This window comes from Trematomus bernacchii, unplaced genomic scaffold (genome assembly GCF_902827165.1).
Source record: "Trematomus bernacchii unplaced genomic scaffold, fTreBer1.1, whole genome shotgun sequence".
Classification (NCBI taxonomy): Eukaryota; Metazoa; Chordata; class Actinopteri; order Perciformes; family Nototheniidae; genus Trematomus; species Trematomus bernacchii.
The window spans coordinates 3,382,321-3,398,744 of record NW_022987782.1 but is presented as its reverse complement, the minus strand read 5'-3'; the positions used below and the strand labels follow the sequence as shown (position 1 = coordinate 3,398,744).

The 16,424-nt window shown below is 40.1% G+C and overlaps 1 protein-coding gene across 1 annotated transcript; it reads left to right on the top strand.

Moving 5' to 3' along the window:
- Window positions 1–7,833: 7,833 nt before the first annotated feature.
- LOC117497402 (potassium voltage-gated channel subfamily S member 2-like) lies at window positions 7,834–10,448 on the top strand. Its single transcript, XM_034149380.1, has 2 exons — window positions 7,834–8,276; window positions 8,516–10,448. Exon 2 carries the CDS (start codon window positions 8,518–8,520, stop codon window positions 9,955–9,957), a length of 1,440 nt encoding a protein of 479 aa, XP_034005271.1. The 5' UTR covers window positions 7,834–8,276; window positions 8,516–8,517; the 3' UTR covers window positions 9,958–10,448.
- Window positions 10,449–16,424: the final 5,976 nt, after the last annotated feature.

The window sequence follows — 16,424 nt, the reverse complement described above, 5'->3', positions numbered from 1 at the left end:
TGGATTTTCTTATATCTGATGTCTTGGTCCCTGGATGGTGGTTTACTACAGCATCTGTGGAACAGAACAATTACAAATAATTAGAAGTTCACAAAAGACAGCAGGAATTATAACAATATCCATAATATCTATATTAAAGCAGGGGCTGGCTTGGTGAATAATGTGGGAATGCAAATAGTGGAAGAATAGGCTTTGTACATTTTCGTCTGAGTGTGGCGCTACTGGTTGGTATATTTTATGGACCAAGCATCTGCATCAGTTCTGTTTAAAACTTTTTTAAATGTAATTGCGTTCATCTTTAAAGGTGGGGTAGGTAAGTTTGAGAAACCGGCTCGAGATACACTTTTTGTTATATTCCATGGAATGCTCTTAACATCCCGATAGCAATGAATATCTTAAGTGCTTTGACAAAAAATCCATAAAAAAATGTCATCTGTGGAAGCCGTGGTACTGTAAAAAGCACGACCAATAATTTTAGCCGGCCCGGCTGAAATGACTGGATGGCCTACCTGCCTGTCAGCCTTCCATCTGTGCACAAACTTATCTCGTGCCCTCATTGGTCATGTGCGCGTTCGTGTGTGTTGGAGGAGGGGCTCTGTAAGGAAGTGGCTGTGTATTTTCAAATTCTAGCGCACTCAAGCTGGTTTCTCCAAAATTACCTACCCCACCTTTAAAAGAATTATTGAATGAGAGTTTTACCTAGCACAATGAGCCTGGGGTGGTGGGAAGGGAGAACTGGGCCTCGGCATCGGCAGGAGTTGTAGTCGCCTATGAGTATTAGAATTTAGATGAACAAAGGCATAGAAAAACCCTGAAATATGTACTGACACAAAGCTACAACCCTCGATTTTGTAAGTAGTAGTAGTAAATACATACGCATATACAATATACAACAATACGCATAGTGCAATTAGCAGTACCAGTAATAAAATAACTGAATAAATAACTAAGCTGAATAGTGAATAAAGTGATATGTGAAAAGTAAAATGACAGTGAAATTAAATGACAGTGCGTTCCTCACCACTGCGATCTGGCTCCTCTGTCCTCGTGTCTTTTGGGTCTGATTCCTCACTACTGATGTCTGCCTCTCTGCATGGGAAGCCTCTCTCCTTATTTCTTCTGCCTCAGTCACCACTGCTATCTGGCTCCTCTGTCCTCTTGACTTGTGGTTCTGCAGGCTTAGTTCGACCTATGAATTTCAACAATGCTCCTGTAAAATGTATAGATATATAGTATTATGGGTCAACATTAAAATAACATACATTGGAGAGCAAAATGTGAAATTCCATTGACTGTAGGCTACATATTATCCACACAATTGTCAGCAGGGGCAATAACAACTAAAATGTGAACTAACTTGAATGCATTAGTCCACAACACATAGCCTAATTAATGTTAGCCTACATAGTTACTAACATCAGAACACATAGACTAACTGTGGTTACATTACTTAACTAGCTTTTTTTTTTTCTTTTTTTTTTTTGTCAGTTTATTGAACATGCCAGAAACAAAACATACAACAATAATAATAATATATATATATATTTATCATTTTCTTTCTCATAATAATAATTATAACAAAGCACAAAAAAATAATAATAATACAAAAGAAAACAAAAAAATAAATAACAATAATTCTCAATTAGTCTCCGTCATGTCCAACAGGGGCAAGAAGAAGCTTAAAACATTTTTTTCTGGTCCTACCCCCTCTAGCATACATTTCCCTTATAAATAAAATATTAGGCCATCGTCATCAGCGATATGTTTGTCTTGTTAATTTTGTTTTGTTTTTTTGTTTTACAAAACAATCAGGAAGAAATTACTTTTATATTTACAAGAAATAACAAATGGGATTTTACAGGTCCTGTTCATAACCATTAATGATTTGGCTCCTAAATAATACTTTCAGTTTAGATAGACTTGTACAATATTTCAGTGCATCAGTACAGTTATTCCACAGACTTTACAGTTATTCAACACCTTTTGATGAGATGCAATGAAGTTTGGCATTTGTTCGTACTGGTGGTTTTTTGAAAATGCAGTTTCCCCTCAACATGTGCATGCTTTCTCTCCGTGTGAAAAGTCCCTGGATATTATGAGGTAATTGTTGATTTGCGGCTTTGAACATAATTTGAATAGGTTTATACTCAACCAGAGGCCTGTACTACGAAGCCGGATTTTCCTAACCTGGATATGTTTGAGTTAGCCGGTTGGCCCAATCCAAAACATACGCGCTCTCGCTAAGCGGTCCTACGACGCTGGTTATCAAGTGGATCGCTCAAGCCAGCTGTGTCCTATCTAGTTAGGTGCGCGTTCACATGAAAGGGGTGGTATTTGGAGCATTCGACCAATCACAAACATGGACAAGCGTACTGACAGCGCAGCGTCATACTTCCTGAATGAAAAGTGAACTTTAATATTAGTCAAATATGAAGAAGTTAAACTTTAAACATCCATGACTTAAACACTTTATCCAGGATAAAAGCCACATAGCTGCACCTGCAAGGTGAATACAGCTGGTAAAAGAAAAAGCGTTTGAATGCGTACATTAACAGGTTTATGATACCACTGCCCCGTCCAAGACACGAGTGGATCTGACTTTAATTACATTTGACTTGAGTGTTTCGTCAACTTAATGTGTTGCTTAAAATAATACTTCTGCATACAGTATGTGACACTGTGAGTGTTGCACGGCCAGATACGGCTCAAGAAGCTGACTCAAATAAGGAAATATATGATACATTATGATGTGATATGATATGAATGATAATGGGACACATCAACGTCTGCACTCACAGTGCCGCGGACTGTACGTAATGTTACTCTGATCCGGTTACTTATGTTGTGGCAGATATTTAAGTAAGCTTTCTTAACGCTAATGTTATAATAGTCAGATTGCTCTGAAGATGGGAGGGGATATTCTATTAATTTTCACGTTCACACAGTCAGTTGATTTTTGCCGGCTGTCTTTCCTGCAACGGCAGTTTTTCTGTATTTCCTCTATCCTGTAATATGACTTGATAGCTTTAAACTCTGCACACGGAGCTCTGATTGGTCAGCAGGCGGTGCTTTCACTGAGTTGATCTCTTAGCCTGCAACCTAACCTCCTCCCGAGGAGGTTAGCCGCTCAGCATAAGTTACCATGGAGATCTAGCCCGCTAAAAAGAGAACCAGCGTCGTAGGACCGGAAAGCCGAGTTTTCCCTGAAGTCAGCCGGCTAAGCGAAAATCCGGCTTTGTAGTACAGACCTCAGGTCTTGTAGTTTTAGTGTTTTTAGTTTGATAAATAATTTATTTGTTGGTTCTCTGTACGTAGTTTTATGTATAACTCGTATGGCTCTTTTTTTGCAGGATGAAGATAGGATGTGTATTTGTTTTATATGTGTTCCCCCAAACTTCCACACAATACATCATGTATGGAAGTATGAAGGAGCAGTACAGCATAAACAAGGAAGCTTGATTAATTAGGTATTTGGCTTTATTCAGAATTGCTATTGATTTGGATATTTTGGCTTTGATATAACTTATATGTGGTTTCCAACTTAATTTATTGTCTATGATTACTCAAAGGAATTTGATTTTCCGATACTCTTTATAGTTGGACGCCATTTATAGTGAGTTTCTTCTCTGTATTGGTCGATCGATTCCCAAATATTATGAGTTTGGTTTTGCTTGCGTTCAATGTTAATTAATTTTGGTCAAACCAGATCTTCATCCTGCTCAGTTCCTTATCCATTGTGAGCAATAGCTGTTCTAAATTGTCCCCACAGCAGAGTAGACTTGTGTCGTCTGCAAAAAGAATGGTTTTAATAGTTTTTGATACTTCACATATATTGTTAATATACAGAATAAATAGTAATGGCCCCAAGACTGAGCCCTGAGGCACCCCACAAGTAACCTGCAGTAGTTGTGATTTATGGCTTAGTAGTTCAACGTACTGTTCCCTGTTATGTAGGTAGCTGGATAGCCATGATAGTGCAACACCTCTAATGCCATATCTCTGTAGTTTTTTTATTAATAATTCATGGTCAACCGTGTCAAATGCTTTTTTAACCTGTTAAGCTCTGAGCCTGTTTTTCAGGTCTCAGGCTCGAAAATGACATTCCCAGAACAAATGACCATATCTTCCCTTCTAAAAGGGTTAAATTAATAATCTTTTTTCTCAAAGTAGTGATAAACCTGTGAGTTGGATGTAGAAAAGTCAGAATCAATATAGATGTTTTTTATTTTAAAGAAAATTCAGATTTTACATAGTAAAAAACTGTAAATGTCCGTCCAAAAATTCTTTTTTACTTATAGTGAAAACTACCCTTGGATGATGGGTTAGTAGACTAAAAGCTTTAGGAATCCAAAGTACAACATATAATAAGTACCCTGTATCAAGATTGATGCAAAACAAGTGACATTTGACCTTTTTAGAGAGGTTTAGCCAAAACCACTCCACCTCTGAGGTGAAAATGTTTTTTTTTTCATATCTCTGGCCCCCCTTGGTCGATTTTGATGGTTGACACCTCTTTCTGACCGTTAGAGCCAAGAGAATCGAAGGGGGATGCCCCCATACACACTCGTTGTGAAAACAAACGGTGGGGGCTTCGCGCATGCAGGTTTGCACCAGAGTGAAGCGATCTCTCGCTCTGACATCTGGAAACGAAAAAGCAGTTTTATTGCTTATGGATTATCAGAAATCATTTCAAAGAGGACACAGACACATTGGATTAACCTATGGATTAACTGCAGCATCGTTTTTTATCGTTTTAATGCCATTGAAGACCAGTTTTGACCAAGGTAAGCCATGTTAGCGTTTGTAGCTACCTAGCGCCACATGTTTTCATGTACGTTTTCGTTTATAGCGTGTGAATGTTTATCACTGAGGGTTGAGGTGGGCACCGAACGATTCTGTGTCTCCAGGCGATGCTAATCGATGGGTTGGCTGTGCATCTAGGATAAGTAATAAGGGAGTTATGAGTGAGTTTAGGTGCAGTGATAGGTTAGCATTTTTTAGCTCGTGGCTAATTCAGAGGCTGAGTGTTAGCATTGTGTTTTTTTTTTTTATTTAAAAAAAAAAAAGATCAGTTAGCTGAGTTTCTTCCCGTTACATGGATATAAAACATTCATAGTTTATTAAATATTAAGATTCCTTCAACGTTGTTTCCTGCAAATGATGCGTTTATCCGCCCGGTACCGGGGGGGGCGGTGCGTAACAGGTTAAGGTCCAGAAATATCCCTATTGCATATTCTTTCTTTTCTATTGCCTTAGTAATGTGTTCCATAAATTCTATAACTGCAAATGATGTGGTTCCGTTTGCTCTAAAACCATATTGTTGTTCATAGAGTATGTTATGTTTGGTGATGAAGTCATTTAGTCTTGTATAGTAGATTTTTTCCAGTATTTTAGAAAAACTGTGCTCATCATCTTCACCAGTCAGAAAATGTCCGTTAGCCGCGAGGCTAATTTCCGCTATGTTAAACTCCATTGACTTATGCTAAAATGTTAGCGATCTAAAGGTCCGTTATTTTTGGCTGTTTTGGGTCGACTTCAGTTGACTGTAACATCGAAAATCTTCTAAATTGAATGTTCACAAAGCTGCGGACCGGTTATACACTTATATACGAGGGAACTAACATAGCTAATTTAACTAACGTTAGCTAATGTAGCTGTTGTAGTGCCGAGAGACGGGACATACGGATTAAGCAACTAGACTACTTGTAGTGTACATGCAGAATTATTTCAATTTAAAATAGTTTTAAATGCTCACACACATACCTGACTCTCGTGCTGTATTTTCCTCTCGTTTCTTTTTAATTTTCCGTTTTGAAGCACCTGATGAATGCTTTCTCTTTGACAGCGCCATCATCAACAGACAGAGGCGGCAACGCAGATTTGAATCTGCCAATCAGATCACTCTATTGCTGGAGAGGGGGGGGGCCTCCCCGAAATCTGTGAGATTGATTGGTGATGATCACTGGCACGTAATGTGTCCAATGAGAACGTTAACACGTTTTAGAGAGTTATACAAAATATTTGTTTAGCGAAGACGGAGGTCAGCCACTGGCGCATTCGATTACTGTTTGGGCTTACTCCACTCCAAATAGCCGGTCGGCCGTAACCAGAATCCAAACGCAAGCTGTTTTATGGATTCTCATTTAATTTCCAAGAATATCTCAGTACTGGGTTATTTCCAATTTCAAAATAAACATATATATTAAACAAATAGAAATAAGAAGTAAGTATATTATAGTATATTCAAGAATGAAAAAATATGTGCATATATATATATATATGCATATATATATGCATATTTATATATATGCATATATATATATGCGTGCATATATGCATATATATATGCGTGCATATATGTGTGTGTCTGTATATATTTATAAACTGTATATTATTTTCCATCATTCAATGGACAATGGAGTATTTGTACTTTTTTAATATATACCATCAAACATATGTTCATATAGAAAGTGGGTAACTATACAAAACGAAGTGAGATAACTGTTTATGAATATCTGTTCAATTTTATGTAAACTTGTGTAACTCATGAAAGATAAATGAGTGTTTCAATAAAACTATTACATATACAAATGTATAGTGCAGTTTTTGTTTTCATTGCAATATTTTTTTTTTATATGTATCAATATATAGCCATACATGGTCCATGCATATATTGCAATATATTTAAAAATATAAGGACTACTTTCCCATATATGGAAATGTATGATCCAGTATATTGTATTATATTTACCAATATATTACAATATATTTTTGTTTCATAAGGGCTGAGCGTCAAATACAGCCGCTGATGGGAATACATTGCAATCAGTTAAAAGCTCATTGCGTTTGTTTATGAAGCTGAAGGAGACTCGGTGCGTCACAACTGCACGCCAAAGGACCTGACCAAGCGTCGCTCTTGGACGATCAGGGAGTGAGACTGTGTTGGCTTACCGCATCATGTACCCATCTTTTGAGCGTACGCCACATTTATAAATGAGGCCCCTGGTGTTAAAGCATTCACTTTGGGAACAACTATGGGCCACGTGTTTTCTAAAAACCTAAACATAGAGGACTCTTAAGTTTGGATTATAATGACAAACATAACATTACATTTAATTTAGCTATGGCTTATTAGCAACGCCGGACTGCAACACCGGACTGGGTAAGTGTAAAAGTGTATTAAAAAATGTTTTGATAGGTTTAATGGACAAGCAAACCAGCAGAGTTTTCAGTCTGCAACAAGACTGTCTGCTGTAATGATATTGATGGGGAACTTGTTTGTTGAGGGGTTGCTGGGTCCCACTCGCAGAGGGAGTAGTAGAGCGGTATAATAATCTCTTAAAATCTTCATTAAAGGCTATTCTATTCTCAGGTCAGTGATCCGATGGATTACGTTACAAATTACAAAAATACCATGTACATCGTAGTCAGTATTGTCTTGGGATCGTGTCGGGCCTGAATGATAAGATATTGCAATATTGTATGTTTGGTACATATTCATGTCACTGTAGTGTGCAGTAGAGCTGTGTAACTAACGGTTTGGGGCTACAGCAGTAATTTAAAAGTTACACTGGAAATGCATCCCTTATCATCCCTTGTGTCGTGTCAGATTCCCTCTCCTCCCGGTGCCGCGCCTCGCCCCTCAGTGGAACGGCATGATGGAGGGGGGGCGGAGCAGAGGAGAGCTACGTGTTGCTGCGCAGCAACAGATAAAGAGAGGAGAGAGGGGGGCAAGAGAGACAGAGGGGGGAGAGGGAGAGAGAGAGAGAGCGAGACAGAAGGAAGAGAGAGAGAAGGAGAGAGATACAGAAGGAGAGAGAGAGAATGAGAGAGAGAGACAGATAGACTGAGAGAGAGAGAGAGACAGAGAGACAGAAGGAGAAAGAGAGAGAGTGGAATTCCCCCGCGCAGCCAGTAGCGGCAAGGCGTGTTTCAGCTCCTCTGGCTCCCGGACTCCTCTGTCAGAGATGTAGCCGATACCTGTTACCGAGGGAGACGTAAAACCCGGCGGGTGCAGGATTTAAGGACTACCAGCAACAACAAGCCTTCGGGTATATTTGTGGTGGACCGTAAATGTATTTCTGTGTGGGGGTAACATTATACCTAACATCGCACCGACTCCTTTTGGAAGACACTTCCTCCTGTTTGTTCCAGTTGACAGAGACTCCAGGGGGGAAGATGGATCTGCGTTTATAATAGGGCCACAACTTGGATACGAACAGCAGTCAAAATGCAGAGTTTACTCGTGGGAGTTAGTGAGCTGACCCCGCTTTAAGGTAAGTTATTATTTTTACAGTTGAAAGAGAAGTCTCAAGGCAAAACCTTTGTGTCATTTTCTGTCATTTCGGAGTAAAACCTTACAAGCAAGTGTGGCACTTATTCATAGCATAATAAAACATTGGAAATAACTCCCCCCTCTCTTTGTGCTGCCTGTCTCTTCCTCTTTGTTTCATTATGATCTGGTCTGTAACTTTTTTGTTCTGACGTCATCTACGTCTATATTTCCCTTTCTCAGACATGACGGGTCAGACCCTGGGGAGACCAGGCGGCAGGGCTCACATGGATGACAACGCCGCCATCTGCATCAATGTTGGCGGCTTCAAGAAGCGTCTTCAGTCCGATACTCTATCCAGGTTCCCCGAGACGAGGCTTGCACGTTTACTCCAATGTCAGTCTAAAGAGTCCATCCTGGAGCTGTGCGACGACTACGACGACACCGAGAGAGAGTTCTACTTTGACAGAAACCCCGCACTTTTCCCCTACGTGTTGAATTTCTACAACACGGGGAGGCTGCACGTCATGGCTGAGCTGTGCATATTCTCCTTCAGCCAGGAGATTGAGTACTGGGGCATCAACGAGTTCTTCATCGACTCCTGCTGCAGCAGTGCCTACCACTGTAGGAAGATGGACCAGGACCGGGAGGACTGGGATGAGAGGAGCGATGAAGGGAGCACCACTTCCTCTTTTGACGATCTGTTGGAGTTTTATAGCGACGCCACCAAGTTTGACAAGCAGCTACTCGGGGGCGCACGGAGGCGCGTGTGGCTCATGCTGGATAACCCTGGCTACTCGGTGGCCAGCCGCATCATCAGCATCCTCTCCATTCTGGTGGTGCTAGGCTCCATTGCCACAATGTGCATGAACAGCATGAGCGAGTACAGCCTGTTGGACAGTGATGGGCAACCCACAGAGGACCCCTGTTTCGAGACTGTGGAGCATTTTGGCATCGGCTGGTTCACCCTCGAACTGGTCGCTAGGTTCATGGTGGCGCCAGATCTTCGCCATTTCTTCGAGCACCCGTTAAATATAATCGACCTGGTGTCCATACTTCCGTTTTACCTGACACTCCTTAGAAACCTTGTGTTGGAGAGCAGCCCGGCTCTGGCCAACCTGGGACGTGTTGCACAGGTGTTAAGGCTGATGAGGATTTTCCGCATCTTGAAGCTGGCCCGTCACTCCACGGGGCTCCGCTCCCTGGGGTCCACCCTCAGGAATAGTTACAAAGAGGTGGGCCTGCTGCTGCTCTACCTGGCCGTCGGGGTTTCGTTTTTCTCTGTCATGGCCTATACAGTGGAGAAAGAGGACAGCGAGGACCTCTCCACCATCCCGGCGTGCTGGTGGTGGGCCACTGTCAGTATGACCACCGTCGGGTACGGAGATGTGGTGCCGCTGTCCATAGCGGGAAAGCTGACAGCCTCTGCGTGCATTCTGGCCGGGATCTTAGTAGTTGTGCTTCCAATTACACAAATTTTCAACAAATTTTCTCTTTTCTACAAGAGACAAAAACAGCTGGAGATTGCAATGAGGAGCTGCGATTTCGACGAGGGGATAAAAGAGGTGCCCTCGGTCAACCTGCGGAACTATTACACACACAAAGTCAAATCCATTATGGCGAGCTTGTCAAATATGAGCCGGAGTTCACCCAGTGAACACAGTCTAAATGAATCCATACATTGAAGCAGTTTGATTCAGCTCAGGTTGGTTGACATTTTGAATGCGGCTGCATAAGGAGCTTTCCAAAGTGCTAAATCCCCTGTATCAGAAGCCCACTTCCTTCCTCTCTGTAGCTCAGTGCAATAATGTGTTAATCTATTTGTCATTCACAATGAGAAAGTCAGAAAATGTACAAAACCACCTGGATATGATATCTCACTGGGCATTATTATGGCCCTTCACCGAATAGGCCCAAGTTTGACCACATTGGATTATAAAGACAGAAATCCGTAGTTGTTTGCAGTCCTTAGACGGTGTCATGGACTGCATTTTGTCGGAACAACTTTGGCGCTGTTCCGAGTCCATCCTCCAGTTGTACTTGTGGTGATCAAATATGTCAGGAAGTAACTCTAGCTGTATCTCTTTTGAAGGAGTGTTGATGTGTAATTATGTTGCAACAAGATTACTTCAGATGTGTGGTTAAAGCAAACTGTATTAAACAAAGATACAGTACATAACACACTTCCTCATGTTTTTCAATTCGAGTGAAGGACTTTTTATATCTTCATTAAGTGTGTCATTGAAATAACACATGTAAGCCTTAGTGGGAAAGAGTGATTTATTTGTTGACAGAGTATCTAAAACAGGCAGGCAGAGCAACAAGCACTCAGAGTTGACATGTTGATGAAATCTATTCAAAGGATTAGTTTTCTGTATTTTTGGCAATAGCCTTACCACAAAAGATTATGAATTCAATTGAACTCCAATCCCTTTATTTGTCCCTGGTGACAGAGGCACATAGAGCATTTGTATTTATATAAGCACTTTCTTCCAATCCATCTTCTCTAACAAAGACATTATTTTGTTTCATAGAAGTGGTATATACATCTTGGAACTTAAATATTCATTTAGGATGCAGTTAAGCCTTGTGTGTCATTTTCTTTCTAGCCAAACGTCTGAATAAACGTATGTATTTTAAGTGTATAAGGGCAAAAAAAAAATATATGGCAGTGCCAGTTTTTCCCTTGCCAGAATTTACATTGGAACAATGTTTGGCTTCGTTCCAGACAAGATGCCTTAGGTTATCTAGTTTTCTAAAAACTGAACCTGCTATAGTCTCTGAAAAACAAAATGTCCTCAGAGGACGCTTGTTTCCCAAGGGAGTTTAAGAGGCTTAATGAAATTCAAGCTGTGGCTGCCACTGAAGAGGTCAAAAACCCCAGCCACACTTGTAATTTATAGAACAACTTTATTGTTTGACCATTATCCTTCATCATGGTCCGATGTGGCTATCATTACTGATTGATAATTCAGCTGACTGATATAGGCCTTTTCTTTTCTCTATGTTACAGTTTTATTTGAATACTCCATTTTACAAATGACTTGTCTCCAGTCTGCCAGTAAACATGGAAGATGAACAGAGACAACCAACATTATATCCTTTCTCTTTTTTCAATTTTCTAAAAAGTTGTGGATAAAACAGAGAGCACGCTCGTGAACTGTTTGCGCCGGAGCCTCGCTGCGGGGTAACTTTGTCGCTGTTCCGAGTTTATTCTATTCTGTCAAAATAACAGACTGCTTTCAGGGTTTTCCGTCATTGTTAAAAATAATCCGTCAACATACTGTCAGAAGTATTGTACATATTGGCCCTTACAACTAATCCTTTTGAGCATACAAAACAAAAGGTTGCTCGCAGTCGATGTCAGCTGCGGTATAATCACTCCCAAAGGACTGCCAGAGAAAATTACAATGATATCCCTTTTTTACTTTTTATTAAACTTTTGCATTATAAATGGATTATTATATAAGCTTAAAATGTCCAATTCTCAGTGAATACAAAAGAGTTCTTGGGTGTACATATGAAGTCACACTGAGTTTAGATTAATATGATTAGAGTATAACTGAGCTGCACAGAGGTAATTTGTATGCAACAAGGTCATGCTCACTTAAATACTGATGAGAAAATCACATACGTGGCAGGAAAAATTATTGCTGCCAAAATAAAAACATCTTTTGGCAGCAATAACCTCAAACAAACACTCCAGTAGCACCTGCACAACGTTCAGGAGAATCTTTGGACCTTTGGATCTCACAGAACTGCTTCAGTTCAGCCATATTCTCAGGATATCTGGTTTGAGCGGCTCTCTTGAGGTCATTCCACTGCATCTCTGTTGGGATAAGGTCTAGGCTCTGACTGGACCACTCCAAAAGGCAGGTCTTCTCTGTACTAAGCCATTCTATATTACATTTACTTCGATTTTTAAGGTCATTGTCCTTCTGCACCACCCAACCTCAGATGAGCTTTAGCATGCAGACATCCATTCTGACATTATCCTGCAGGATATCTTGATAAACTTAAGAATTCATTTTTTCTTTTGATTAGGGCAAACTGTCCAGGCCCCGAATCAGCAAACTTTGGGATGATGTTGACATGATTGTCTGCAGTGCCCTTTTTACACCATGGCATAATGCAATGCTGCGCATTCTTTCCCAATAACATCAATATTACTTTGTAACTCTTTCCATCTTTATGCAAATCAACAATTCTTGTTCGAAGGTCTTCTGGGATATTTTGTTGTGGGGCATGGTTTACATCAGCACATGCTTCTAGTGTATAGCAAACCCAAAATGGTTAATGTTTTACAAATATGTATAAGTCAAAGTAGCTCGAACAACATCTCCAATCTTGTTTCACTGATTAAAACAAGATTTTCAATTAGCTAATGTCTAGGGGTTCACATACTTTTTCCAACCTACACTGTGAGTGTTTGAATGATGTTTTCAATATGGAAAAGAACAAAACAATAATTGGTCTATTAGCTAAAACAGGTTGTCTTTGTTGATTATTGTAACTTAGGTGTAGATCAGACAATATTTTAAAGGTCCCATGACATGCTTTTCCGGTTATTACCCGTCCCCTTGTGTGTTATGTAGCTTGTTATGCATGTAAATGGTCTGCAAAGTCACAAACCATCAAAGTACACCCTGTAGCGAGTAAAACTCTAACACAGAAAATACCTGTCTATGCTGCCCCAGAACGCCTCGTTGGAGATTTTTCTTTTTCCATTTTTTTCTTCCTGGTCATAGTGACGTAACGGCTCCACGGATTGGTCCATTTGGAGCTCCTCACACACACACTCTCACTCAGCCTTATCTTTTCTCAGCCGCGGCTCCGCGGATCTCCGCACACACACTCACTCAGCCTTATCTTTTTTGTTTGTATTTACTTGCACTATTTTTTCTGTTTTTCTGTTTTATTGTGTTACTCTGTTGGAGGAGCCTGTGACCTCCAACATAAGATTTTCATCGTTATAACTACACTGTAGCTATGTACGTATGACTAATAAAAGCCTTGAACCTTGAGTAGAATTACAAAGTAACAATAAATTGCATGTTTTACATGCTGCTGTAACAAAAACATTTCCCAACTTGGGATGATGGATGGCTACTGCCATATTTGCAAAATGTGCCTCTGAACCTTGACAAGTGCATGTTTCAAGGCTTATCAATTAACAACAGGAGGGGTCACAGACATAAGACCAGCTATTAAATAAAACTCTTCTAACCTGAGCTGTCATGTGGGTATATGAATGCTGTCCATTATGGACACAGGAATTTTCACCAATTTATGGATTATATTTTTAAAATGTGATAACATCAAAGTGTTTCCCATCCCCTAAACCTCCAGGGGTGTAAACAGTTTAATACTGGCAACTTCTAAATATGGGAAATACGAAAACATCTTATAAAACTACAATTCCCAGTAGAGACGCGCCATAGAACATGTTGCGAAACACACAAATAGCCAGCATGTTTAGTTCTGGGGGGTGGGGGTGGACTTGTTCGAATCCTGGATTGACACTCTGCGTAACATTGGCGCACTGCCACTCCAACATCCAATCACAGAGCTTGAGGATTAATCACGGGGTTTTTCAAGCAAAGCGGACTGGTGTCGTCCCAAAGGATAGCTGATGATTATGGGTAGTGTAGTGTCTTCGGTCATCCTAAACTAAAAATTTGTTTCTCAGAATCGAAGGGGAAAAACACAAACGCATTGTACACAATTTAAACCAATCAATGTTGTGTAATTAACAGGTATAATCTGGTGTTTTTGGGTGAAAAATTCTCCGTTATCCAATGGGAATGGTACATTGCCTTTAACCTGTTAAGCACCAAGCCTGTTTTTCATGTTTCAGGCTCGAAAATGACATGCCCAAAACAAATGACTACAAGTTAACTTCTAAAAGGGTTATATGAATAATTTCTTTTATCAAAGCAAGGTTACATCTGTGAGTTGGATGTAGAAGTGTCAGAATCAATATAGATGTTTTTTATTTTAAAGAAAATTCAGATTTTACATAGTAAAAAACTGTAAATTATAGTGTCCGTCCAAAAATTAGTTAGTTGGGTTAGTAGACTAAAAGCTTTAGGAATCCAAAGTACAACATATAATAAGTACCCTGTATCAAGATTAATGCAAAACAAGTGACATTTGACCTTTTTAGAGAGGTTTAGCCAAAACCACCCCACCTCTGAGGTGATTAGGGTGAAAATGTTTTTTTTTCCATATCTCTGGCCCCCGTTGCTCGATTTTGATGGTTGACACCTCTTTCTGACCGCTACGTGTTAACCACACACATCTACACACATCGAACTGCCCGATTACTCCCCCTTTTATTAGTTTTATGAAGGAGATGTCCAGTCAGTCACCAAGGCGCATGATGTGTGTGTGTATGTGCTCTGCTCAGCTCAGCTCTGTGTGTTCGGTGTGTTTGTGTCTGTCCGACACCGGCATATATGCGGCTGTTCCCAAAATAAATTAGTTTAATCTTAATCTCGATGTCGTGCTAAATGCTGTCGGAGTGCACCGGAACGAACGACACTATCATAATATCTTCTGAAAACAAATGCCAGTGTCACACACACACACACACACACACACACACACACACACACACACACACACACACACACACACACACACACACACACACACACACACACACACACACACACACCTCCTTCATAATGCGCCTTCTCCTCGTTTTCCCAGCATTCACTGATTATCCGTAAATCATACAAACAAAACCAAAACGTTGATTTATCTGTTTTCCCGTATAGGTTTAAAAACTGAATAACGTCGGTTTTTTGGTTTTCCGAAAAACCAAAAAACAACACCGGTTCTTTTTTAAACTTTGTTAATATGTTTTGGATGCATATTGTTCTAGTATTTGTTCAGGCTGTTACATACAATTAGCCTCTGTTGCTACCTGCTGGTGGTGAGTAAATATTAAAATCAGTTAAAATTGACAACCGGTCCGCAATTTTTTTTTTAATGTATCTACCGGTCCTTGGCACAATAAAGGTTGGGAACCCCTGATCCAGGCAAGAGGAAACGAGGAGAGGAGCACCTCACAGTCCTGAGGGAGATGCACAGTGCAGATCTGGCCCAGCAGGAGCAGCACCTGCAGCTGGCCTTAATGGCCTTTTACACTTGCATTTATGTATATAGTTTTGCTGTGTTTTACACTTTTGTATTTATGTTTATAGTTTGCTTTGTTATTTCCACTTGTTTGATGATTAAACTGTTTTGTTTGTAACAAGTATCTTTATCGTGATTTCCTCTGTGTTAATAGTAGTTCTAAACAAACAAAACGGACCACAAACAACTTTCTTAATTTATTAGAAAGATTTTATTTTCATGATCTGTTATTTTCTCAAATGTTATTATTATGGGGCAGTAATTACTGCTGCTTGAAATTCAAATATTTACTAAATAGTCAATTCTGATAAAAGAAAATGAAAGAGTAAAACATATGTATTTATGTTCAATACAATTTACAATCAGTACAATGAATATTTATCTATTCATGTAGCGCATCAGACCCTCTCGTATGTCCCTGCCCTCCTCCTCTGCACCTTGTGCCACTGCTACCCCAGGCTCTGCTGCTGCTGGCGCATCCCATTCATCATCATAGGCCTCTCCATGACATTTGTTGCACAGGTAGATGTAGGTTTCCTCAGACATCCTGAAGTTCTGCACCCACTGAGTGTGTGTGAAAGATGGAATAATCACACCCCACCACTCGGTAGCTCGGTTGATCATCCAAACACATGGTCTGCGGCGGTGACTTTGCAAATGGTATAACATACAAAAGCATACATATTTTAACACGTAAAAGTGGTAGCTAAAATTAATTAATACTTGAAACACTTTGGTCGTATAGTGACCGTGACCCTAAACACATTGCTAGTTAGCGAACGTTAGCTTACCAAGTAGCATTGTCGTTTTGTAGTGATCAGAGTCGTCTTGTCGTCTGTGCTGCGTTGTAGGATTGCCAAAACTCTGTTAGTTAGGGCCCGAGCACGAGAGCGCTAGGACCCAACGGCAAGTGCGAGCAACCTATTGTTATTGGTGGAATTATTATTATTCCTAGCGTTCTTAGAACCCTGTTGTGAGGGCTTTAGGACGCTTCAAAATGTGTATAATT

Excerpts from the sequence above, each read along its gene's own strand:
- LOC117497402 (XM_034149380.1), top strand. The coding sequence starts at position 8,518 with ATGACGGGTCAGACCCTGGGGAGACCAGGCGGCAGGGCTCACATGGAT.